Source organism: Aythya ferina, assembly GCF_964211825.1.
Source record: "Aythya ferina genome assembly, chromosome: 15".
Taxonomy (NCBI): Eukaryota; Metazoa; Chordata; class Aves; order Anseriformes; family Anatidae; genus Aythya; species Aythya ferina.
In genome coordinates this window covers 8,632,458-8,659,565 of record NC_140314.1, presented here as the reverse complement: position 1 = coordinate 8,659,565, position 27,108 = coordinate 8,632,458, and the positions used below count along the sequence as shown (strand labels likewise).

Sequence of the window (27,108 nt, the reverse complement as noted above, 5' to 3'; positions counted from 1 at the left end):
ATCGTACTTTCATCATCTCATTAGAGTTTAGCAGAGCAGATATGCAGAAGTGTGTCCTGTGCATTCCCATCAGTCCATGGCAGGATGTCAGCAAGAAGCACGTGGAAATTGTTTGAAAGTTGAGAAAGCAACAGCTTTCTATTCAAGAACCACTGAAGACTAGACTAGAGGCAAAGATAAATGTGAAAACTGTAAGAGAAAATTAAGTGCAATTCCACAGGTGCTCCAAGTTGCTCTCTCCTGCTGTATATACCCAGATAGTGCATGCACTCAGGACAAATTCAAGGGAAGAAAAACTTCAGTTAAAAATAATTCAGAATTGAGCCAATAGAAAACAAAACAACAAAACCTCCACAAATAAGTCTTCAAATGAGAGTCTTATAATAACAATCTTTATTCAAGAGAAACTGAAAAGAAATACTTACCAGGACTTCATGTACTTACCCTGAAAATAGAACTCAAGAATATGCTACTTATTCAGTATTAACCATTTTAAAATGAGCTCATGAGCTCCAGCTTATTTCAAGAACATATAAATTTGAAGGCAACAGAGAAGATAGTTACCACTTTCATACGTGCATATATATGTTCTATATATCCAAACTCTCTTTATACACACATATATATAAATCATGTATATACAACATATTTTACTGCCACCTTGTGAACAGTTTCTGAATAAGGAGGTTAAAGTCACATAGACCCAATTCTATCATCATTCACATTTAGCTCAACTGACTTTAGTGTAGATACCTTTTGAACAAGTACTCAACGCAATGGCAGAATCAGGTGTTTAATGAAGAACATTTTAAAAGCCTGAATAAAATAGATTTTAGTCTTCCACAGTTTTCATAATCTTTGGCTTCACAGTTTATTGCCACAAACATTATGGAAAATATCACTATATTCTTTCTGATAAAAATATCGCAGCTTTGCATCCAAGCTGTATTACTGTCTTCAGAACAGAATAAGCTGGTGCCTGTAAAACAAAGAATAAAAGACTAAATGATCCTAGTAGAGTGGTGTTGTCTTTGAACTACATCTATCATAAGGAATAGTAAACATTTTAAAAAATTCACCTGTATTTTAACCTAATCTACCCTAGAGAAAACCAAATAAAAATTAATTCTAAATAAAGGTTCCATTTCACTACAAATATAAGCTAAGAGGACAAACAAGTGAGGAAGCTACACATTCCTCCTCTGATATTCAGGGGAGCACAGTATTCTTCAGTAAACAGAAATACTTCAGTATTACACCCCTTCTACCATGGTTGTGTTTATCTATCAAGATGATGCCTCAATTTTCCAACTGTATTAATAGCATTTATTAGCCATATTTCAAAAAATATTTAATTCAAACTTAAAGAAGATCTTTACTGTCCAGAGGACAACTCTTAATAAAACACAATCACTAACACTTGACATGAGTTCCAACAGATTCAAACCGTTCCAGAAATATGAAAGCTCTAAGATGCCGTGCTATGTCAGCATTTTCTTGTCTTTATCTTCAGGAAAGAATATCATAGAATCATAGACTCTATGATTCTATGAATATCAAGCTCCTTATTTTCTATTTCTCAAAGAAAAAGCTGTGTCACAGTCACTGAATAAGGAAGACAAGAGTGTCACACCTAGATCTTTGCTAACAGCACGCATTAGTTAACATTGTACTTACTCCCTCAGCATCATGCTCCAGCCCGATGTCATGGTGCTCCCGTTCATCATCCCGAAATTGCTTTATTATCTTTAAAAATAGCAGTTAATTAATAAATGTACTTTGCAGAAAAATCAAGGCAGCTAGAATACAGAACTACATCTCGTTGACCGTTGTATACACCAGGACTGGCATCTGAGGCTCATGTCTCTCAAAAGCTTCTCAAAATCCTGAACCTCCAATTGGCCAAGAAGGGGATTATTTACATCACCCCTAAAACCTATTCAAGTGTTCAAAAAGTCTTTAGAAAATTAAGCTATGGTTTAGTACACCACTGTCTTTTTCAATGTTTTAAGAAAACCTGTAGTCATAGTGACTTGTAACACTAATTTCACACATACAACAGTTACTGACAATTTAATTAAAAAAAACTGAAGTCCTTGCCTTGCCAGACAATCAGTAACAGTGTCTTCCTGTAACTCCACAGGGCTTTTGTCCACTTTAGTATACTCTAAAGAACACTACTTTTCTCCTCAGTTTTTTCAACTAGTACGTAAAGTTTTAAAGAATTTCCTCTTGAGATACCTACAGATAATTAGGACTGCTTAATGATACGCTCAGAATTTACACTCAGGTGCTGTCCCAACCCAAGTGGTTTGCATTGGTTTTACCTTTATTACTGGTCTTCCTCATACTGACACTCTGAATAACCTTGCTGCTCAACGTTTCCTCTGTATTTCACACTCACTTCTTAGCCCTTATTTTCATGGGCAATATTTTCCTCACATAGATCAGCACAATTTGATTACTTATGATACTATTTTGGTATCGAGACAACAATTTGGAAGGATGCAGTCTTGGCTAGACATTAAACTAAGCACAGCTGAACACAGTAACGGTCAGCAGAGAGCTGGAAATGTGTACACAGGCCCTAGAGCAAGCTCCCACCACCCAGAGCACAAATGAGGTGAACATGCAGCACTTGAAAGCCCCTCATAAGCACCCTACAGGAGTGTGTCCCAGTTTGATGCTGGAAGTACTTGGGAACTAGTTCTCTTGCAGAGCTAACAAACATTAGCCCCGTTCATGCTCTGAAATGTTCAAAACTAGATACAGTCATATGCAGTATAAGCAAAATGTTACTATACAGACATATTTTTTCTTTTTGTTTTCCTCTAAACCCTTCCTTTCATTTAAAAATAATCAAGATTTAAGTACAATTCTCCCAATCAAATGGAGAGTGATGAATTAATGAAAGCATGCTGAAGCTAATCTTACATTTTAATCTTGTTCCTCGATCAATTTAGTGTTATTGAAGGAACAGCCATCCTTTTATCCTAATGTTCCTATTGACTTTGGAATTCCAAATGATAGAACAAAGAGAGATATGCTGCAAATTCAATCAGCATATTGTTTTCTGAATCAAGTCACATTATGTAGTTCAATGAATTTGTTATGCTAGTTTTCAAGTCATGGTTAAATACCTGCAACAGCTCCTTGTACTTTTCTGGATCTTCTTCCATAAGAGTTCTGATCTGGTTGTTATAGTGATCCGATATGCTCTCTTCCACTGCCACCGTGCAAGCCATCGCGCCCTTCTTTCCAAGTAAAGCGCTTCCAGCCCCTGCGATTGGGGTACCAAACATATGCAATGAAATCTGAAACAACGTAAAAAATTTAAGTACTTAAAAATTTCATAAAGCAAAACCAGCAACAACGTGACAAACTCACCTAAAACAAAACCTGCTACATTCCAAAAAGGCAGCAAAACAGTAGGTCGAACCCTGTAGGCAATCATTAACTCGTTAAACTTTTTCAAGTGGTCTTTTTCTTGATTCCACATTTGCTGCAAAAAAGAAAAATGACAGCAAAGCGTAAGACCAAAAGAAAAAGTTAAACATTTCCAATAAAGGTAATAAATGAAAGAGTAAACTAAACAGCTGAGATCACACACAATGACTGTAAAGGCAACATTATTAACATCACAAAAAGGAAATGTGCAAGAAGGGGAAGTGAAGAGCTGACTGTGTATGCTTGCAGCCTAGAAGGCCAACTGCATCCTGGGCTGCAACAAGAGTAGTGGCCAGCAGGCCGAGGGAGGGGATTGTCCCCCTCTGCTCTGCCCTTGCGAAGCCCCACTTGCAGCACTGCGTCCAGGTCTGGAGCCTCCAGCGCAAGAAGGATGCAAAGCTGCTAAAGCAGGTCCAGAGGAGGGATGCAAAGATGATCAGAGGGTTGGAGAAACTGTCCTATAAAGAAAGGCTAAGAGAGCTGGGGCTGTTCAGCCTGCGGTGGGGGGGGCCTCACTGCAACCTTTCAGTGCTTAAAGGGGGCTTCACAAAAAACATGGCGAGTAACTCTTTGCTCAATCGGATAATGACAAGACAAGGGGGAACGTTTTTAAACTAAAAGAGTGGAGATTCAGATTAGAGATTAAAAGTAAATTCTTCACTCAGAGCGTGGTGAGGCACTGGCACAGGCTGCCCCATCCCTGAAGGCATTCAAGAGCAAGTCAAATGAGGCCCTGAGCAACCTGATCCAGCGGGTGGTGTCCCTGCCTGCGGCAGGGGGGTGGCACGAAACGACCCGTGCGTCTCTTCAACCAGAGCCGTTCTATGACTCTAAGATAAGATAGCTACAGCTAGGAAACACAAGAGTTCTTTTTATGCTCCAAGTGCTTTCCCCAGAGCACCAGGACAACGCGCAGCAATTCCCCCCCGATCAGCCCCCCGCTCCTTATAATCCTAACCGCCGTCTACAAGGCACACAGCTCGGGGAGCCGTGACCTTCCCCGTGCGGCTGCGTGGCGGGGCGGGGGCTGCCCGCAGGGCCGCACCTGTATGACGGGCCCCGCGGCCGACCGGCCCAGCACCGCCATCTGCCCGGCGTAGATGCGGTTGGCGCCGTACTCCCCGGCGTGGTCCACCCGGATGATGCGGTCCACCACGGCCCTGTTGATGCCGTCCAGGCTCGCCGAGGTGCTTCGGGGCCTGGGGGCTCCCCCCGAGGCGGGCCAAGGCCGCGGCGCCCCCCCGAGCCCTCCCCGGGGCCGCCCCAGCGAGCGCCGCAGCGCCGGAGCCAGGGCCGCGGCCGCCGCCATTTTGCTGACCCCGCCGCTCCGCGTCGCGGAGCGCTGACGTCATCACCGCGGGCCGGCCTCCCGCCGCCCCGTCCCGCTCTCCCATTGGCCGTTCGGCGCCTCCGTATTGGACAGCGGGGCTTTCAGTCAGAAGCGGCGTCTGCTGGTTGCCGTGGAAACGGGGGTGGGGAGGGCGGTGCTAAGGGGGCGGGGGCTGCTGAGGGGCTGGCCGCGCGCCGCGCCTGGGCGGGAAGCGGCTGAGGGGCCCGGGCCGCCCCGCCTCACCACAGCCAGCGCTACACTGGGGGAAAAATAAATCTGTAAAGCCCCACGGCGTCAACGGAACTTTTCTTAAAAATAAGTCAGCCACTAGGTTTAAAAAGAAGACATTTATTACACGTTAATTTCCCAGAAATGAAGAGAGAGAACATCACAAAACAGTCCATAAAAAGAACATGGTATCTCATGTAAATTACCAGTGTCCTGACAGAAATTTCAAGTTATGTACACATTCTTTGCACAAGTTCTTGAGAGGAACAATCTTTAAATAATAGTAGGCTACCTAGAAACATTTTTCTGAGTCACACAGCTCCGTCACCTCAATTAACTAAGAATTTAAAGGGTACTGGCATATAAGTTTCAGAATGCTGTATTTTTAACTACAAATAGCATAACTCTCAAATATTCACAGTTTAGAACAAAAAGAGCAGGCTTCAAGACATCTGTACATGAATGAAGGCAAGTAATAAAGCCTTACACGTGTTAGAGGCTACTCCGTGCCCATGAGACTGCAGCAGGGACACCCCGTGGTGACCTGACAGCTGCTGGTTTCTCCCTATTCACAGTGTTTAGGCAGAACTCTCCTCTGCTGGTTTTCTCTAAACCATTTTATCTAGTGTTCAACTGGCCTTACTGTCTCAGAGCAAAATAAATATCAAAGTCTCTTGAAAAATTTACAAAACTGATTTCAAACCCATTACATGTTTTCTTCTCCTATGGACTATTTCAAAATGCTGACATTAAGTTGCTTTGCTTTGGTTTTATATGGTGAGCAGGAAACACGTAAAATCACACCTCTCCCCTCACCAGTTCTTAAAGTATAATTCAGTTCTTAAAAGTATAATTCATAAAAACGGTGTAAGCTTTTTAAAAAAAAACTTTCAGTTCTGATTACATTTTACTCAAAACACCTGAAAAAAACAGGTGTATCATAAACCCTACCAATCTTGAAATTGCAGCACCAGTAAGTGTCCTACTGTACAATTTTTGGACAGGTCTAACACAGTACAAATAAACAACATTCCAGTCTTGGAAACTGTAAGGCCTACTAGCATAATCAACATGAAGAACGTTAAGTATTCCTGACAGAGAATGCAGTGCCACAGTTCCAGTCAGCTTCGCAGTTTTCACATTACGCTAATGTTCTCTTCTTACCTAGCGATTCCAGGAGTGTCAGGAAGTCAAGTTCTTCTGGCTTTTTTGTGGTTTTCAAGTACACTTCTGAGCTTCTGTTATTTTTCTGATTAGGAATAACTTGTCACGACTTTCCTGGAAAGACAGAATACAAAGTACACTCTAGATAAAAAGAAGTACAAGTTACCTATACACAGCTTATTTCTTTATTAGGAATAAATTGGTGCTCTCACTAAATGGTACTCTAATTATCAGTTAACAACATCCCCTCAACTGCCTAAACAATTTTAAGTTTACAATGGTTTTGAATTCATTTACCTCACATTCAAAGTTCTGCTTTGGGCCTAGCAGAAACATCTGACAGACCCAAAACCTTTAAAAATGTCCTTCAAGAAGCCTAACAACAGTGAGCAAACAGAAATAAAAAGCAAGAGCAGCAAGGCTTTTGCTCCTAAATGCATTATAAGCTTCAAAAATCTCTTCCCAGCACACTGTTTTTCTAAGGACAGATTGTTAAGTGTCATATCTAAAAGAAGCACTTCACAAAACCCAGATTCTTTCTTAAGAAAGTGAGAAATAGTAAAAAGGTGAGAAATAGTAAAAAGGTGAGATTTGGACTAGAGCAGTTTGCAGACAATATCAAACTGGTAGATGGCAGCAGATTTTGATGATTGCAAACAAGCATATCTGCACTAGTGACATTCTCCAAAAGACTAGTTAGTGGTGATTTGCTCCACCTTGAGTACCTATTGCAGGTAGTGCTGGGACCCACAGTCAGGAATAAGACCAGATGTGACTTAATAGAAATATAGGCCTGGAGAGAAGGGTAGTAAATTAGGTGCCTGTCCATGACAGTAGAGAAGGAAACAGTGACAGAGGTCGTATAAGATGGTGGAACAGACAGGAGCCACAAGGTTGAGGTTCTAATTTGGCAGGAAAATACATGCATATGGGTAGATTTAAGCAAGACAACAGATAAAGAACAGCAACAGCACTTCTTAGAGGCTACAGTTGCAGCTAATAGCTAAGCAAACCAACCAGACTGAAAAATGCTTCTGTACTTCAGTTATTTTTCCCTTGTAACCTGTAAAACATTCTTCACTGCCTGTCCAAAACCAGATATCCAGAAGACTTTGAAAACTGTTGTTCCTCTGCATGCCTGATTACTGATACAACAAGGAAAATTTCAGGGGCACAGAAAAGATAGTGGGTCAAATCTTACCATAACCAGTTGTTCCCTCAGCTGCTCAACCACTCTTTTATGGGCTCCAGCCAAGGCAATAAAATAGAACATAATAAGGCTGCGAACAACAAACCAACATTATACCTTAGCATCATACAAAACAGAATTGATCAGACAAAGGCTGTTAAGGATCAGAGGAAATACAGTTTTGTCCGTATGAGAAAAATACTGGGGAAATAAAAATAAATAAAAATCAGCACAGAGCTGGGCTAGGTAGGGCATAGCTTTGCTCAAAATGACCTGTGAGATATTTGTGTTGTCAGCAGGCTAGGACAGAGCTCTAGGAGATGTAGAGGCAGGGCCTCTATCAGATTTTACAGGTTGTGTTCAGACATGCCCAAACACACACAAAAAAGAGGACTTGATTCTTCCTCGGTAACCAGCAACAGGTTCAATTCAGGAGAACACATTCAGAAGAAAAGGCTGGATGGAGTCTGAGATAAATTGCATGGTTTCTCAAGTATAAAAGTTGAAGAAAATGCCTGAAAACAGTCAGATTAAACTGAAATGAAAAAAAAAAATCCATTTAAACACAAGAAAAAAGAAAAACCATATTGCTGCAAGAGCAACCAAACACTGGAAAAGGCTGCTCAGAGAGTTTGTAGAGTCTCCACTTTTAGCAACATTCAAAACCCAACTGAACAAAGTACCTGACAAACATGAATAAATGGCAAAGACAAAAGAGCCGAGGCTTCATAGAGTCTCTGATGCCTTTAACTGCAGATGGACAATAATTGTTTGGGACCAGTTCAGTAAGGAAGGAAATGAACCATGCAGCTGCATGACTACATAAGGTCTTCTCACTACTCACCAGACAACCATAAAAAAGGGTACTGCAAAGGCTTCTGATGCTATGCCATTAAGGACCATCTGTAGACCTGTCGGAAACCCAAGTATTGTATGTGGAACAACTGCCCATGAAGTGTTAAAATTCCTGAATGGCCCACATGCCTTAGAGGAGGGGATACTGTCAAAGAAAAGAAGAACAGAAAGGAGATACTACACCAAAACGTAAAGACAAAATAATCCAACACAAGCCCATCACCTTGTTGCCGATGGGGTAAAAGCGTACTTCATCTTAAACCCATGTTTATATGGACTACATAATAATTTGACTTCATTATATGCAAGCATATTTTATTCTAATTTATTATTACAAGTGTATGTGGTGTCTGCTTTCTAGGGAAATTTCAACCTTAAGGCAAATACCAACTTCATAGAAGTTAAATTGCCACTTACTGTGCTATGCTGATTCCCAAAGGGATAAAAGCCAAGACGAGCCCAATCAACAGCACCACCAAGAAGAAAAAATTGGAACTCGATGCTCTGATAGGCCTACCTGGAGGCTTACGTGTGTGTATCAAGCTGATCTGGAGAGGAAAAGGGAGCAAGACTGTTACCAGGTACATCTGTCTACATACGCGCAAATACACCTCCCCCACCAACTTTATTTTCCCATCTTGCTAGCTGGTAGTGTATTTGAAGTAACCATCATTCCTTTGATGGACTGAGAAGGGATAAGACAAAAATGATTTACATTCTTCTATAAATCATCATCTCCTGTTTTGTGGAAGGGTTTGATCCAGAGAGAGATTCACACACTTGCACAGAGCCAAATGACACGAGACATATGGTGTATGATCTATGGTGCATCCTTTAGTTTTCATCTGCTGAAGCTTCATTGAATACATCCCCTCTTGTCAAAATTAAAGAGATCGATATGAAATTGTTGCACAGGAGATGTCTAATCATAGAGCAAAGCTTCTGATACACTGAAATCACATCTCATATGTAATACATCTTCCATTTCCCATTTTGCTTCCAAATATGTAGCAGCTTGGCAAAATCTTGTCCTAGTTCAAAGCTCTGTTGATGGTAAACACTTTTTTTTTTTGCAATGATTTGTTATATATTATCTTTTATTATAAAAAGATATTCTTTTAAAATAACATAATGAATTATATTGATGATGCGCACCATTAAGGTGCTGTTTTGCTTGATCTCAAAGGAAAATTCTACCTTGTCTTAAAAGCAAAAAACCACACAGAAAATGGAATTCTATTACCTCATTTCCAATATACTGCATCCTCGTTTTTTTGTTTTGTCTTTAAGGTTTTGTTTGTCTTAAATCAATTAAATATCTGTATTGAAAACCAAACAAACAAAACAAAAAAACACAGATGTGCTGCTCAATTTTATTTACCACACCTTCATTACCTTTTTAACGTAAAAGATGATGAAGTATTTTATAGTTGCTATTGCAGGAAGAAGTGGTGAAAAGAAGGTTCCAATCCAGCAGATAGTCTGTCCATAAATGATTTCCAGGACATTGTCAGAAATCCCAAATTCCTGCAAACCACACCACTGAACTAGCTTCCAAGAGCAATGAGTAACTAACAACCTAAAAACAAACAAACAAAAAAACATAATTAGTTCTAGAGTTCAGCTGAATTCTAACACATCTGAAATATCTGGAATACAGAAATTTAGCATTAAAGCATTAGACCACACAAAATAAAAATGTCTAAAGAAGATTAAAATATCAAAAACTACATCGATCTGAATAGCAAACAAGTACTCAAATCGCCAGAAGTGTGTTTTATTTTAAATTTCGTAATTGAGTTAGAAATATAGGAAATTAATAATTGAAAAAAGAAACATTTCATAAATCATTTTTGCAAAAGCACGCTCAAAAGGCAGAAATACTTACATCCTAGGGAAGTCCATAAAAAGGGTCACAGCAAGAATTATCATGAAATCAAATATCAACAGCTTATACATTTCTTGCCCAACTGCAGACTCCCAGCACTATAAAAGCAAGTCAGGAAAAAACAGGATTTTAAGTCTAATAACAAGTGGGGAATAAAATCTGTCAGTCACTACAGCAGCAAACTTTTCAATCAGTTAACACTAATATAGTTCAAGTTGTATTAATCACATTTCTAGAGCATTCAAGTGTTTTCAGAGCTTCCAAGCTACGCTTTTTGTCTGTTTTTGAATACAATTTGTCTTATTGAAGCAAAAAGACAGTAACACAACGATCTCCAAAACACAGCTATCTCAAATAAACTTCATGTCAGTCACAAAGTCTGAGCTAAATAACCTGTCACTGGAACAAGATCATTGGGGTTTTAGATAAATGGAAGTTGTATGAGAGTTGTACTGGTGTGCATTAAGCAGTAAGCAGCAGCACTAAGTACAACATGAATGACAACCTCAAGTCCAAATCTGAATAGCTCTAAACAAGCAAGTCTCATGGAAAAAGAATCTTTGTTTTTAATCATCTGAACTTGCAAATAAAGATAAATCTGCTTACAGGATAAAGTTTGTAATTGTATCCACAGGCCTTACAGTTGTCATCGTCACAATGGATCTGACTCCACAGTGAGAACAAGAGAACACCAATGTTGGCCAACCGCACAAAGACACACCTGGAAGAAAAGAAAAACCCAATTTTAAAAGTGCCAAAGCACAGCCATTCTGGCACCTGACTCAGTTTGCATAGGAGCCCAACGAAGCTGCACAGAGGCCAGAATGCGAGAGCTTTAATGAAATAACCAAGCAGATAAAGCTTGCTTTCTTTAGTAACAGGTTAAATCACTTTTCACCTTCAGGCTACAGTCCCTTAGTTTCTTTTCACAGTATTGTTTTTAGATCAGTCCTTTAAGTTCAGTCCTTCAACCCACAGTGGGCTGCTATTCTCTCAAGAACAGTTTGAGAGGCCAGATGACAACTCTGTGTGCAGCATTTTCCTCTTCAGTGGCTTCGGGCCTTCAGAGACAATAAGCCACATCAGAAATAAAAAGCACAGGGGCTTGACCAGAGTTCAGATGCTTCAGTCTGGATCTTACTACCTTAAGCTGTCAAATTCCAGTTCTTCATGCTGTCACTTTAAGGTATCTTTTATCCCCAGACTTTTAACTTCTGCCTTGAGCTGCTGTATAGCACTGTAGCACGAGTAAAGCTGGTTGCTGTGCACACACAACTGCTCATCCAGGGAGCTGCTGCACATAAAGCAGTATGAATTGACAGCTCTGCAGGCAGCACTTTCTAGTAATTTCCCTACAAACTTTCAGACTGTTGAAGATGTCCAGATCACACAGCTAAATGGAACAGAGAGAAACTTGGACACTAAATGGCTGCACTGTACTGTCACCAAACAGGAGACTGTTTCCAGATTTTAAATGAAAGCTTCCAATGAAACTTAAGTCAAACAATGCCTGCCTGGCTTACAGTGCCCAGGCCCTCCACTGCAGGGAGTCCAACCTCTCTGTGTCTTGATACTGGAATGTTTACAATATCTCTAACCTCTCAAGAACAACTTGTTCAAACATCCTAGGCTACAATAAAACCATCTTTACCTCAACAGTGTCAGCTTGATTTCAAAGGCTGGTGAGTAATCTTCAAATCTGATCAGAATTGAAAAGATCTGAGGAGCAACAAAGTTGGCCAACGTGATCACCATTGAAGGCAAATACTGAACTAAGAGATTAGTCTGTAAGTCCGTATTGCTGCCGTTCTGTACAAGAGATGAGAGAAAGATGAGACTACATGCACACATACATTTCTGACATTGTGCTCCTTTCAGATACCTACCCAGAACTCAGGCAGCACCTGTTTTGTCTTCAGCTTCTTCCTATATTTAGAACAAGCCTGACCACTGCCGTTTCTGCAGTTTGCTGCTACACACCCTTGCTTTCTTCTCCCTTCCTTCTGCTATGAATATTTTAGTGCTTCCCCAAAGCTTCTGTTGGAAGAGACTGTTTTCACCAAGACTTGCATGTGGCCATATTACCTAGCCTAGCACTAAATCTAACAGCTTTTAGACCTATGCCAAAATGCCAACACTTTTCAAGTTATTCTTACAGGTGCCAAGCAGCTCCCCGACTTTCCCATTATTTTAACAAGCTCCTCTACCTAATAATTTAGGCAAAGTCAAGATATCAACTCTTATTCATAAAGCTCCATTTCTATTAGGATCCTTTAACCCTGGAGTCCTACAGAGAGCTCAATTACTGTTGTGAAACTGTTAAACTGCTGCTTGCTCATGCTGTTCTGCTTCTGAATCACTCTTCCCATCTGTTTGTCCTGCCAGGGGTGAACATGCTAACAACTGTATTCTTTACACTACTGATGCAAGAACCTTTTCTTCTGCAAAGCACTCCCTGCTCCAAGACTTCCTGTCTCACCACACAGCTGTAACTCAAGCCACAATACAGATCATAATCTTTGCTCTCCCCTTCCCTTACTGTTTGTTTTTGCAGCTGAACAGTGAACCAGATCAAGAAACTGACCATAATGAAGTTTGTTTTGACTCAGTTCCCTGAGTCAGCTCATTGCCCAGACACACTAGTGGTTGTATAGCAGATCACAGATGTGAGAACAGTTACATGGCAAGGAAAGCGAGGGCTGCTTTTCTTTTCAGCTGCTCCAAGGCACTCGAGACAGAAGCCTTTGCATCAGAGGAAGACATCATTGTGCTTTTTCTTGCACATGCTTCTTGATCCTTCTCACTCTCTGCTACTAGTAAGTATAGGCCTTTTAGAAAGCAAGTGTTTTCAGATCCATTACGTGAAAGGTGCTATATTAAGATACTTGGCTTTCACAACACTTCCTCTTGCTCTAATCACCACACTTAATTGAATCTGTCCTAAGGTCACGTCTGATACTTACATTGGACTTTTCTTGAGAGAAGGCAGTTGCTTTATAAATAGAGTAAAAACATCCCAATAAAACTGCAAGAACAATTATATTTAGAAATATTCTCAGAGAGTAGATGCGTAGCTTTTCTTTCATTGTCCTGTCAGCTATTTTTCGTTTAATTCTTTCTTCCTCCAAGTCTGTCTACAAACAAAAGAAAAATAAAGTTTCATTTTTTGATGCAGGATATAACTTTTGACACCGTATATTCTACCTCTGGGATGTTCAGGCTCTGTGATATGCAAATCTATAGCCTGTTCTAGGAGGGTCACTCTACAGCCTGCCCAAATGGACTGAACTGAGAGTGCCTATTCATTGCCACAAACATGTCCACGCAGGAATGGGAACTCCCTGTGGGAGCCCAGCATGGTTTGTCTCCTCAGTCTGGGGGCCCAGTAGCCAAAGACAAGCAACTTGTAACCTATTACATCTACTGTATTAGTAACATCTTCTTGAGAAAGACAGCTTGTCTATTGTGAGAGACTGGTCTCAGATAGCTTGGTACTAAACTCTGAAACAGGCCGGCCTGCTCATCTCCATAAGGTAAGTTATGACTCAAACTTTTTCTGCTCTGTGAAGGTCAAGTGGAAGCTGACACAGAGAAAAACAAGCTCAGCCTGGAGAAACTAGTCATGTAAACTTTGTATATTTCATCTTAACTCATGTGAAAATAGAGTACTGCCTGTGAAGGCAACATAACCTGGACAAAGCCAAATTATCCAGGTATTTTCTGAGGACTCATTTCCTTCAAATAGTATTTCAAAGAAAACAAAAACTTAACAAAGAAACAGAACTTCAAACATTTCCTTCAAACAAAAGGGACAATTTTTTTTTTTTGTTGTTTTTGTTGGTGGTGGTTGGTTGTTTTTTTAAGATATGAGTTTTTGAGGCAAAAATGCAGTAAGAGCCTATGTGGCTCTGGCTGTAAGATTTAAAAAACAAAAACAAAACCCTGAAGATGGCAACTGAACTTTACTGGAGCAGAAAGCAACTCACTGTAATTTATGAAATCGATAATTACAGCTTTGTGGCTTGAGGCGGAAATATTTTTTTAGAGGTCACTGTTTCACTCCACTTCCAGTGTACAGATAGGAAAGAAAAAAAAAAAGGTAACTGGCTTCACCCAAAAAGCCTTTCAGAGCTCTCTAAAGATACTTGGTAAATTTATTAGCTCCCTCAGTATTTTGAATGTGCACATATGTCAAAGACAGCTAGTGAAAAAATTTTAGCATCTTCTTATGACAACCATGCACTGAATTTGTGAAGTATCCCTTCTGAATGTTATTCCTCTCCTAACAACTACCTAACACGTTGCAGACTTACAATCCAGCATATTCAAACTGACTCCCAACAGTAAAGGTTTTTTTTTTTGCCCACAACTAGAATAGCTTTTCCTGTTTCATTACGTAGAAACTAACACAGGAAGCGTGGTTGGAGTGTGAGGAAGAGGCAGATAAACAGCAAACAGGTTTGGCTTCAGTCCCCAGTGAATCGAGGAAGGGCCTTCAATGTCAGTACCAACTCTTGTCACGTTATACCACAGTTCTAGCTACCTAGAAAGCATGCAAGAGGATGTGGTTCCCTGGTTCCCAGTGTAAACTACTTCAATCCTTCTTATCCTTATTCCATTACCTGCACAATTACACACATCTCTTTTTAGTCATCCAAGTTATATTAAACGGTAATTGTAGAAAAATACACTAGATACTCACTTGGAGCTCGTACTGCAAGCTGCGATGTTTTAGCCGTGCTGCATTCAGATCTGTAATGCAGAAGTCCCAGCCTGCAAAGACTTTATTACAGTAGCTCTGAAACTGATCTTCATCATGCACCAAACTCCGCTTAAATCCTGACGCAGACCTAAGGAAAAGCACAACTTTACTTCATTCAGGACATATTTTACAGAATCACAGAATTTCTAGGTTGGAAGAGACCTCAAGATCATTGAGTCCAACCTCTGACCTAACGCTAGCAGTCCCCACTAAACCATATCCCTAAGCTCTACATCTAAACGTCTTTTGAAGACTTCCAGGGATGGTGACTCCACCACTTCCCTGGAGCCACAGGGAACAAAAATAACCCAAAACACAAAAACCCTACAGCTCAAGCAACCTAGCTGAAAGCCTAAATAATTCCCTAAGAGCAACCAGGAATATCTGTATTGTATCATTGAGTTTGAGAAAATTTCACTGCGTGGTTCTGGAGCAACCCAAGACAACTGAGACCAACACAGGTTAATTCACTGTGCCGTTTAGCGACGTTCATTCTTTCTATTTTTACATATATAAAATATCGTTGGAGTTGTGTTCTCCCTTACTCCCCATTTCAGCTCCCCAAAAAACAGGCAAAGGCCACTGTGGTGTTGCAACCTCAAAAGATTCTCCATTTCCATATAGAACTATTCTGTAATTCAGTGTTCCCTACAAGTGAGAACGCAACATAAATTGTGCAACACATAGCAGTAAATGAAGTATACCCACATCTTTACCTTTTTATTATCCAGACAAGACTTAGCGCAAGGTAGGCAAATGTAGTCAGCAGGTATGCTAGTGGAAAGTTGTATCTCACGTTACGGAGCACGGCAGCATCTATTGCGTAATAGCCATAAAACAAACTTGTTGTTTCCAGGAATCCCTGTGAGAAAATGCAAAGAACACTGTTAAAAAAAGAATTTGTAACAGTAGCAACGACTGCTAGGCTCAATCCTACCTGGTTTGAACCAAGTGTTTTGTAAATTTAAAATTTCTGTTGGGGCCACAAGCAAGCTACAACAGTCTGTAGCTTCTAAATACTGACATGCTTCTAACTGTCATGTGGACGCTCCATACTTAAAATCCCTCCCCTCTCCAATCAAACAGCACTGTGACAGGGACACTAATAAGCTACAGAAAGCACAAGAGGAGGCATGCTCTAGATCATGTACCATTTAACAGCTGGGGAAGAGAGGCACAGGCTGCAGTGTGCAATGAAGCTTGACACTCAGTAAAAATCTGTTTAAAAATGCCCTTCTCACAGGTAAGGGATAAATGCTAATTTTACCCAGTGAGCCTATGCCTTAACATTTTTGAAAATTATCAAAGCACAATTCCTAGTAAATTCCAAGTAAAATATTTTTGTGTTTTACATGTTATGTGAAACTTAAGGGAAAAAAAATGAAATTACTTACAGTTCCAGTGAGCAAATCTTTGAGGTAAGTATAGAAGTAAACAAGTCCCTTATTACCACTAGGTGTATAAACTGTGCAGAGAGAGTCTGTTAAAAGAAAAGCAGGAAAAGTCACTCTAATAGTAATGCCCACTAAACTGCCAGACCAAGTTAATTCAAGTATGACATGTTCTTACAGGAAACAAACAAATAAAAACAACACAGTATTTCTCTGTCCTGGTGGGTGAGGGAAAAACTAAAGGCATAGGGAAATCTTACAAACAACAGCAGTACACAGAGAAGATGTTTACCTGTGTTCTTTGGAGAAATTTTAGCAAAGCTACTGTTGAAAATTCCATATTTAGAGATGACAGTGGGAAAGGTAACAAAACCAAACATCAGGATAAAAATTAAAAAATTCAGCAGGACCAGAAAACGAAGGAAGGAGAAGTAGGACTGGATGCCAGTACCAAATTTCCCTGGGAATAAAAGAAGCATGTGTATTACTAATTAAGATGATAAAGATCACTGAAAAGTACAAACAAATTAGAATTTCAGTTACACTAACAATAATAATATAGCAGTAGTAAAGAAACATTACTAAAGCCAGTTTTAAGCACTGTGGGCTTTTAGAAATGGAAAAGGCAATGTGACTTTTTAATCACTTTCACCATTATATTTCTATCTATCCTGTTTTATACAGTTAACACTTTCTCATCACCAGTAATGAGGGTAACTGTTTAACCCATACAGGTACATCTGACATGTAAAACCACTAATAAAAGAGCAAGTTGAAAGAGGAGAAACCAAAAGAAGGTGAATACCTTCTATGCTGTGAATATCATGCCGCCAAAGCTGCAAGTAAGATAACGATTCCTTGATATCCTTGAGAACTTTTCTCCATGATTTACTACTCGTTCTTTTCCACTGATTCCATCCAGATAAATATTTTATATTGGCCTGCTGATAATCCCTAAGAAAGACGAAATACAATTACTGAGCACAAGAAATACTTTTTCATTGCATGTAACAGGACCTAGTGCAGCGGAGCCTGCTTGGAGCCTTCAGAGGGGTATCACAGTGCTAGCAGCTGGAGTAACGTATGCTAGTTGCCCCCATTTGTTCCTCTTCTTAACTGTCTTATCAGGTTAATTCAAATATAGCAAGTCCTCTCGTAGAAAACACTTGCCTCTCTTAGAAAAAAAATAATCAACTTGATAATAGGACAACACAGAAAAAACACGTAGCTGTACTTCCTGGCAGGATCTTTGAGAAGTCAGCGTCAACAATCTCATATTCACAAATGGCTGAAAATGGAAGAGAAAATTCTTCAAAAGCATGTTAGTAAAGACATCCTGTTTTAAAATTTTTATCTCTATAAACTATTTACCTTCCCTCTTACAACATTATAAATGCAGCTGTTCAAAATAGAAAAATAACATTTTTGTTAGAAAATCACGAAATCAAGAGATTTCAAAATCAGAATGAAGGTCAAAACATGTTGTAGGGTAAAAAAAACAACTACCTTATCTAAAGCTATGAATAGGTTTCAATATTAAATTCAGTGCATAACATAAAACAAGCATTTTAAAAATTATTAACTTTTACTGATTCGGTTTTCCTAAAATTCACTGTAAACTGCTAACTCAATGACTTTGAAAAATTGTTTCTTTGTCAAATATGTATGGGTGTAAACCATTCTAAGAATAATCTGCAAACAAATGTCAAAGATGACCACAAATTGTCTGCAATTTTTGGTGATTTTTCAATAATTCCTTGTAGATTTTTATACAATCTGCATATACATTTTCAGTTTAAAAACTGCTACGTGGCCAGCAACAGTGTCAAGGAGAATTCTGAGTTGCTCACTGTTTGCATTTTGTTTTAAGAAACCTTAAAAACAAACAGCCCCCCCCAGAAACATAGCTTGAAAACTGATGTGTTTGCAGCAAATGCTGTTCCAAAGCCTGACACCCCTGAAGAAGGGCAGCAGTTAAGTACCCATGAGGAAGGAGCACTAGAGCAGAAGACAAAGGCTCTGATTTTTTAATAGTTGGTACAAAACTCTATTTATATGCATAAGTGACTCACTGAACAGCGTACTGTGTCAGGACCACAGCTATTGCCACATGTGCTCTATGTTGATGTGGTTTCCATAACTTAAGGTGATATTAATTTCATTCCACTCAGCTGAACATGAAATTAGGATTTGGATAGGAAACCTGATTAAACCCTGCTTGCGGCTATCAAAAAGCAGCAGATGATCTCATTTTTAAGTGTAAATACTCACAAAAGGTTTCATTGTATGGAAACTACAGGCTACAGCATGCAATGTTTTAAACAAACACTTCACAGAACGATCTGGCTTGTGTTTGCTTTGCATTTTAAATGTAGGCGTGGGCTGCATATTCATTCCAGACACTGAGTATTCAGCATTTATTATATCAAGCATTTTGTGTTGGCAGCTGCTTACAATACACACACAATTACTGATCTGTGGAGGAGCCAAGGAGCCCCACCAGAATCCCATGGCATTAGAAACTTGTCAACAAGCTCAGGACATCCCAACTCCATTCCTAACAAGCACCATGGCCACAGAACTGCAATTCCTTTTTAACTGAGGAATCAAGCTTTATACACTCAACTTCAAATAAAATTCCGTGTATGGAGAACGTTCCTTTACCATGATCTAGATCTTCTGTAACTCCTTGCGTACCATCTGCAGCGTTAAGCTTGACTCCAGAGGCAGGCTGCAAGAGTTGTTACCCAGGTTCAGCCACCCCTACCTGGTCCTTCCCATTTCCAGCTGCTCTTGCAAGCAATAGTTTTCTGTGGCGCATCTGTTTGTACTTTTACCTCTCCCCTAGCTCATCACCGCAACTACCAAGCACCTGATCTAAAGGTCCAAATGTGCCTAGACAATAATGTTGTAAAACCAAGTAATGGACTCTTTTCCCAGAAAAGCTTTCAGGCTAGCAGCAGGACAGGAGACAACAGACAGGTTACAAGCAAGAGACACAGGCAGGGCAAAGCACACAAGCCCCAGCTGAGGGCTACCACCAGAGGACAAGGAACTGCTCACAGCAAAAAAAAAAAAAAAAAAAAAAAACAACAACAACAACAATTTAAGAAAGGGTGAGAGAAAAAAAAAAAAAAAAAAAGTCTCAAAAAGCTCTTTCCAGGCAGAATGCGACACATTAGGGAAAGCATGGTGTATTTGAGAAAACTGCCAACGGGAATGAGGAACAACAGCAGGCACAGCAGAGAGAGAAGGGACTAACTCTAATGACAGATGATCTTTAAAAGGGCAAAACCCCAAGACAACAGAAGGAAGTGAATCGTTTCAGAAGCCAGGAACATGTTTGTCTGCAGCAGGTAATTCGCAGTTCTCTTTTCTTCCAGCTCAGCTGGTCAAATGCTCCTTAATGCCAGCCAAGAGCCCCCAGTCCCACCTCTGCAGGTGAGGATGTGCCAGGGAGCCCTGTTTTGTGAGGGAAGAGCCTGGGGGGCTTCTTTTCAAAGCCGCGCCCCACAGGGCCGACTAAACCCCATTCTATTTCTGCCTCCCATCGTACGTGTAATACACGTACGTGTAACAGCGTGTAACTTTTTTAAAAGTCAAAAAACGCGTGAAGACTCACCGTAACCTCCTCTTCTCCGCGATGCTCAAGGCGTGCTCCCTCAGGGGGCGAGCGTCCAGCTCGGCTCCCTCGGGCTGCGGCCCCCGGGCCTCTCCAGCTCGGGCCCCCAGCGAGCCCTGCGGGTCGTGGCCGCCCCCGGGGCCGGCCCGGCGCCTCAGCACGGAGCGGTAGCTGGGCAGCTCCTGCAGGAAATCCGCAGGTGCCGCGGCGTGCGCCTCCTCGGGGAAAAACATCTCTGCGGGACGGAGGAAGCACGGCGGTGAGGAGCAGAGCTCGCGCAAAACATGGCACCCGGCCGGCGAGGAGGGCAGCCCCGTTACAGCCGCCGGCACCCCGGGGCGCTGAGGGGGGACGGGGGCAGCGCTGCTCCCTCACCCCGCTCCCCCAGCTCCCCGCTCCCTCCCCGCGGGCGCCCGCCGCCGCTCCGTCCCCACGCAGCCCTCACCCGTCCCGTCCCGTCCCGTCCCCGCTCTCTCACCGCTGCGGCCGTCCGCCCCCCATGCCGGCAGCTCCCCGGCGACCCCGAAGCCGCTCATCGCCTTCCCGGGGCCGCCCCAGCCCGGCGCTGCCGTTTCCGGGCGCTGCGGAGTCGTGAGGCGAAGGCTGCCGCGGGGCCGGGGCCGCTGGCGGGGCGGGGGCGAGGCTCCCGCTCCGGGCCGCCTCCGTGGGGCGCCTCGCCCGAAGGGGGCGCCCTCAGGCTGGGCTGCGGGGGTCGGGGGGCCGAGGTTGGGGTCGTTCACGTCCCTATCCCCGTCCCCGTCCCTGTCCCCAAGGGAGCGGCTGTCCCCGGCTGAGGGCAGGGGGTGGTGGCGGCGGGGGGGCTTCTCCTCACGTCCCCGCCCGGCGGAGCCCCGCGGTGTGAGGAGCGGCTGAGGTGAGGGGGCTCGGCACCGTGGCTGAGGTGTCCGGGTCCCTCCCTCCTCGGCATCACTTCGGACGTTGAAAAGAAGGATTTCAGACTTTGGGGCATTAAAGTCTGTTCATTCCTCATACCCAAGGCTTAGTTAAAAACCACATGAAGAAACATGGCATATAGACACTAACAAAAACTTTTTCTTTTTTTTTTTTTTTTTTTGTAGCGAAATGAGGCCCAAACACCCAGCGAGTGAGGGGAAGGCTGAGGTGCATTGGCTCGGAGGTGGGTTTTGTTTACGTGTCGTCCCTTACTGGTACCTGACAGTGCCAGGTGCACTAAAAACTCCTTGCAAATTGATATTTGGTCAAGTCCTGTCAGACCATAAGCCTGAACTCCCTGCCTTGTTTGGAGGAATTCTTACCTTCGGTGTGAAAATACCATGTACGTGAGGAAAAGTGTTAAGTAAAATGAAACCTACAGTAATTTCCACATACTACATGAGAAAAAGTCAAAGCATTTCTGGCATTTCTTACTATGTTTTACTGATAGTTAAACAGACAAGATTTTTCTGAGTATTTCTCATCCACTTCCTGCAGTAGCTGTTAAAAAGAATCGTCATTAAGTTTCAGGATGATGAATCAGACATAAATAAGGAGATTTTTTTTTTTAACTTCTCTCACCTGTGTGTCATCATGTCAGGTATGTGATCTTCAAATTGATTTATCAGCAAGAAGACTCGATATGGCTACATCACTTTTCATAATAAAACCATAAAATGTTAATGATAAAACTGTAAGCTGACATCTAAATGTACTCAAAGTAATTTAGGTGTACATGTTTATGATTAATAAGTTGATGTATTACTTGCAGAGGAATAAAGATACAGAGAATACTGAGATGTAATTAAAGCACGGGGACTTCCTTATTGCACTGAACTACTTTTCAGAAAAACATTTTGTAGATATTCATGTTTTCATGCTGGTATATCAGTCTACAATATAACTAATATTGTCAATATTGCTTTTTGGTTTTGTTCCTTTTCTTACCCCTAAGAATAAAAAGCAGAAAGGTAATATACTTGCTGATTAATAAGATTACTTTTCTGAAATGCCGTGGGGGTAGAAAAACATTGGGTTAATGACCCTGTAAGAACAAATTTAAATACAGATTGTACAAATTGAAACAAGATTAACTTTCCCAGGAATTATGTGAGAACATGGTCTATTCTCTCTTTCACTAGAGAAAGTTTTTTAGGCACTTGGCAATGTTTCAGTTAATTTTGAGGATCACAGCAATCTTAGGTGTGAGAACAGGAAGAGTAGCACACTGAGGTGAGCAGGTGATAGAGCTGGAGTCTGCCAGTCGCACAGCGATTGCAGCAGCTTCTTTTCTTGCATTATTTGTCCAGTGTATTCTGTTCACACAAGTAGCAGTTTTTAGTCTGTGTTGGGCACAAAAGCCAGTGCCATATACTATTTCCCACAATGTTGGAGATCCGGCTGTCTCATTTAGAAACAGCACATTTCCAGGACATTTTTTCTTTCAATTTCCTCTTCATAATGCCACAGTTTAAAATGGCTACTAAAGGTTCACAAAAGTTCTTAGTGATTGTTCAATTCTGGGGCTTCTTCTGTTCAACTACCCTGTGTTTTCTCTGCGGTCTCTGCCACATGCAGGCAGCTCCTGGATCAGTGCAGGAGATCTACAGACAAGTCCTCTGCAGTCACGTCAGGAATGTTGCTTTGGGCAAAACATAAAGTAGGACCAGGAAACCTCACCTAACTCTATGTTGAATGCACCTGGTACAGGATAGACATGTTTTACCCAGTTTAGGAGCTGGAAAAGCACCATCCATTTGGTAAAAGTGGTCCTCAGGCATTAAAACAGCACAGCTTCTGAACACAGAGCAAATTGGTTTGTTACTGATTCCCCAGTGGCTGGTAAGGGTGTCTTTAGTTGAATGAAATAAAACAAAACAAACAAACGCATAAAACCAGAGAGGTACATATCATGCTAAAGGTGAAGAAATTCTGTATGTTCCCTACAGAGTTCAGCAACCTGGGCTGGGGCTGGTATGAAATCCCCCACCCAGAAGCTGCTAAGTACTGCCAGCTTTAGTGTGAACTCACTTTTTTTTTTTTTTTTTTTTTTACCACTAAATGAGCCTTCCTGCAATACAAGATGCAAGGTCAAGATTTTTCTTTTTCTCTGCTATACAAATGATTAATCCAATAATCAATGTTAACACACCACGTGTCTGAAACTAATTACTTTCTGTCTCTTTGTACTTTGTGTCCCTTTACTATTGCGATCTGAGCCAACAGCAAGGCATGCCTTAACTCCTGGAGGGGAGGCGGGTGCCTGAGAAATCAGCTGGAAATAAAGTGACGTGTTCTGCACCAGGTAAAGCAAAAAAAAAAAAAAGATCGTTTTGCTCCTTCCCTCTCCGTAAGCCTCAGGAGCAGGACTTCACTGGGGCGGTCCAGGGCTGCGGGAGGAGCCGGCAGGGTGAGGGACCCAGGTGCCTGCTGCGGGATGTGGGGTGGCCGGCAGCAGGTGAGGGGTGGGGGCTGTGCTGGGGTTTTGGTGGGGGCTGCGCTGGGGTTTCGGTGGGGGCAGCCTGGGGAGCTCCTGGGGGACCCTCAGGGCCTTGTAGCTGTTCTCCGATGGTGGGGCTGGGTGGTGGTTTCTCTCTGCACTTTGGGCTGGAGGAGTCGCCTGAACAGCCAGACAGCTGGCTGTAGTTTCCTAAGCTCGCTGATAATGTAGACGGATACAAGTCTTAAGGCTGGGTTGCATGTGTGCTGGGGGATGTGCCCGGCTTCTGCAAGGTGGGTGGTGAGTGACCACCTGGAGTGGTGTCCTCTCCTTGGTAGCAGCCCAGTTATGTGGCACCTCGCAGCTTCAGCTCCCCGTTTGTCACTAAAGAGCTTCTGCTGGCTTTAGCTGGAAGGATCAACCCCACAGGGGAGGATTGCCACAGCAATTTTCAGCCTTCCCTGATGTGTTCAGTGTGATGGGGTGTGCCACGCTCTGGACTGTGAGGGGTCACACCAGCCGTGCTGCGATCACCAGCTTGCAGTGCAACGTCTGGCAGGGAAATCTCCCATTTAAGAATCATGCTCTTTGTGGTCTAGCATTTTGTAACACCCTCAAAACACACAGGCTTACTACTTAAACATTGCTCTCTCTTCCTTCAATCACAGAATTACATTTTTTTTTTTTTTCTCTTTATCCCAAACCTACAAAGGTTTAAACTCTTCCATGCAGAAGATTACATTCAAAGCCCAGTCTTTACATCCAAAATTCACTGCTAAACCTCTGTCCCTTTGAAACAGCCTTTGTTAAGCAAACTGCAACAAGTCAGTGGTACTGGGTTGAGGCTGTGCTAACTTCTGCTTCCACTGACCTTGTGTGACTGCAGTCTTGTCTGCAACTCATGGGACTCAGCGGCCATATCCTTTTCCATGTAGTAGTGTTATACACCAGTGTAAAACTGAAGCTGTGCTTGAGAATGGTGGCTCAGATGTGGGTGCTGTGTCAGTCCCTGCCCACGTAAAACAGCCCGACACAGGACAAAGCAGCAAACTTCCCATACTAAGCAATGTAATGGAAATTGCGTCCTGTTTTGGGCTAGCGCAAAGCAATCAATTATTTTCCTTTATTCTTTTATCTCCCTCATATTCTCACCTCTTTTATTATTTATTTTTTTTCTAGAGTAAACTTGTGGGACATGCATATGCTGGAAGGTCTTTTTTTCTTGCCATGAAAGTGGTGAGGTGTTGTAGTGTTGCTCTATGGGCTGACATAACAGGTACTAGCACTTTGTCAAGATGTCCCTGTTCATAAATATATGAAAAAGACTCTGTGACTTGTATAGTCCATAGCTTCTGTACATTCACTGAGGAGTAGAGCCCTAATGTACTGACGTGTTACACTGTGTTGTAATTTACCTTTCCTTTGTCTAAATAAAATAAAATAGTTTATACAAAATTAATTGTCCAGCAATTTGAAAACTGCTTGTAAGGATTTTGAAGAGCTAGGAGAAAGCTGTGACGGAACTGACTGTCCGCTCTGCTCACTGGTTCTTCCCAGACATTTTCTAGCTTCCTAGTTGACTTGCTAGAATGTGATGAATAGCTTTTGTTTTCCCTCAGGGTCATCATAAGTGCTAGCTGTGCAAATAGGATGAGATGACAATATCCTAACAGGAAGTTAAGCTAAAAATTACAAACAGAACAATAGCTTTTTTTTTCAGATCAACAAACTTGTGTGTCTTCAAAGCACTGTTTTGACATAAAATGACTGTATGTGTAGTTTCTGTGGGGTTTTCCAATTGAACTTGTGAATGAGACTCCTGTAACTGATACTGCTCATTAAAGTATAATTTGAAGGTTGCATTTAAACTGAATAGGTGTCCATTGCACATACAGAATAAACAAAGCAAAACATTGGAACTGTTGTTGTAATCTGTATCTCCTGCCTCTAATACTCTAATAGATCAGGTGTGATAGGTTGTCTTTCCATGGAAAGCAGTAAAGTCAATTCCAAACAAGTGCTCTTGAAAAGTACTTATCTTTTATTTTATTTTATTTTATTTTATTTTATTTTATTTTATTTTATTTTATTTTATTTTATTTTATTTTATTTTATTTTATTTTATTTTATTTTATTTTATTTTTTGTAACTAAACATTTCCTTCAGATCTGAGTAGCTGGTAGTGTTGGTTAGTAGACAAACTTAACAAACTTGTTTTGCAAAGCAAGATTTAGTCCTCATATGCAAAGAAGGTGATAGTTTGTAGTTAGGAAATTTAGTCACAAGACTGACTTGCACAGGTATGAAGTGATGCTTGCCTTAGCTTTTTTTTTTTTTTTTTTTCATAATAATGATCAGACAATGAGCTAGGTAAAGTTTTTCAAGGGTCACAAAAATAATGTAGAATTCTGTTCACAGTTTCTTATTCTTGCTAATCTTTCCTCTCTCTGACAGGTATACTGTTTTTACTCTTTAGTTCCCTATTCTAATTTTAGCAGTTAGGTATATCCCTGATTTCTCCTCTTCACCCAACGCTTAAGTTTTCCCAATGGATTAAGTTGACTACTTGAGGTAAGAAAATAAAAGCAACAAAGCATCAAAGCACAAGAGATTTCATGTCAAAAGAATCTCTGGGAAGTGGGTTAGATAACACAATAAGATAATACAAAATCATCATTGTATTTACATCAGTCCACAACAGTTGCGATTGTGTGAGCCCGTTTAGGTGGAGGAGCAGGTATTTTTGTGCTAGATGAGGGAGAGTACTATGAAGTACCCAAGTTTTAATCCATTTCCATTAAGCAAAAATTTTGAAGTGTGTGCCAAGTTCTCAAGACACTTAACTGGACACAGAAATTAAACTATATGCTGTAATAATTTTTTTTAATGTTTCAGGGGTATGTTTATTATAAAGGCACTTAAACTCAGGTGGAGCTGTAGAATCCTGCTTGAGACCTGCAAAGGTTAAGTAGCTGTCAGTCCTTCTCTAAAAGCCTTATCTAAGCAACCACGCATAATAGAAGGGATTTAACTTGCAAACAAAATTAACAGGATGAAAATGTTGTAGTGTCACTATATTTTGCGGGTAGGAGGAAATTACAAGAAGTCTACTGAATGGAAAGGACAAGGCAAACCAGTGAGCAGGTAAAAAAATGGATATAGAGCAGATAAGAAGCCGAGTTTATTGGGCTGAAGCTGTTTCTGGAAACGTTGGGAGCAGCCAGCTGACAGCAGAGATAGTCCAGCAGTAGGATGTCCCCATGTCAGACAGACACTGTTCTCCCTGCTCCTGACAGCTTGCCCAGCCACTCTGCACCCTGCTCTCTCTCATCAAGAATAGATGGGGGGGGGCACAGAGAGAATGGGACCTGTATTCTGGTAGGGAGCAGTGAACTATAGGACTGGGAAATACCTTCCTTTGTAAGCTTGAGGTTCAACAAGGTGTTGGGAGAGGCAACAGTATTGTGACAGTAACAGTGATGCTGTCACCTTTCCCTTCCCATTTTTCTTACCTGCAATTTTACTCTGCAGTGGTAAACAAATGAATCTTTGCTGCTACCACATCTCTTTCACTGGGAAGATCTTTTGTAGCTGAGGCATGGTTTGCATTACTGAAACTAATTCGGTAGACTTCGGTTGAAGGTCTACCGTAATAAAGCTCTGTTATTGTCTGTTGTGACAACAATAAAAACACAATAGACAGCCAGTAAGAGGTGGCACTTGTCAGTGCAGACCAGGTACTTTGGAAATATGCATAAAAGCTAACCTTCACTTCCCTGTATAATTCACACTTGTTTCATTGCTAATAGGTCAATTTAAGATCCGGTTTTCTCAAACG

General features: G+C 41.5%; 3 protein-coding genes across 8 annotated transcripts in view; 1 reads left to right on the top strand and 2 right to left on the bottom strand.

Moving 5' to 3' along the window:
* Window positions 1-370: 370 nt before the first annotated feature.
* COQ7 (coenzyme Q7, hydroxylase) lies at window positions 371-4,771 on the bottom strand. 2 transcript variants are annotated; one of them, XM_084536775.1, is made up of 5 exons: window positions 4,493-4,771; window positions 3,388-3,502; window positions 3,141-3,280; window positions 1,678-1,746; window positions 371-979 (listed from the first exon to the last, which is right to left on the bottom strand). In XM_084536775.1, exons 1-5 carry the CDS (start codon window positions 4,754-4,756, stop codon window positions 902-904), a joined length of 666 nt encoding a protein of 221 aa, XP_084392901.1. In that variant the 5' UTR covers window positions 4,757-4,771; the 3' UTR covers window positions 371-901. The 2 variants fall into 2 exon arrangements, with proteins under 2 accessions (XP_084392901.1, XP_084392902.1); XM_084536776.1 differs by lacking the exon at window positions 3,388-3,502 and having other exon boundaries at window positions 3,141-3,314.
* Window positions 4,772-5,105: 334 nt separating this feature from the next.
* Window positions 5,106-20,599, bottom strand: TMC7 (transmembrane channel like 7). The gene is made up of 16 exons (XM_084536661.1): window positions 20,355-20,599; window positions 19,877-20,111; window positions 17,060-17,208; window positions 16,547-16,714; window positions 16,258-16,343; window positions 15,580-15,725; window positions 14,804-14,951; window positions 13,065-13,235; window positions 11,753-11,910; window positions 10,708-10,822; window positions 10,102-10,199; window positions 9,609-9,792; window positions 8,631-8,761; window positions 8,203-8,358; window positions 7,371-7,449; window positions 5,106-6,283 (listed from the first exon to the last, which is right to left on the bottom strand). The coding sequence occupies exons 1-16, from the start codon at window positions 20,410-20,412 to the stop codon at window positions 6,224-6,226; spliced, it is 2,142 nt and encodes a 713-aa protein (XP_084392787.1). The 5' UTR covers window positions 20,413-20,599; the 3' UTR covers window positions 5,106-6,223.
* TMC5 (transmembrane channel like 5) overlaps window positions 19,408-27,108 on the top strand; it is a 31,348-nt gene continuing 23,647 nt past the window's right edge. The window contains exons 1-3 of one of the 5 annotated variants that reach the window (XM_084536655.1): window positions 19,408-19,610; window positions 20,956-21,014; window positions 23,057-23,135. The gene's annotated coding sequence lies outside the window, so the exon portion shown is untranslated. Of the gene's footprint in view, window positions 19,611-20,955; window positions 21,015-22,927; window positions 23,289-27,108 lie in introns of those variants that run through there. The other 4 variants (XM_084536652.1, XM_084536654.1, XM_084536656.1 and 1 more) reach the window with 4 other exon arrangements.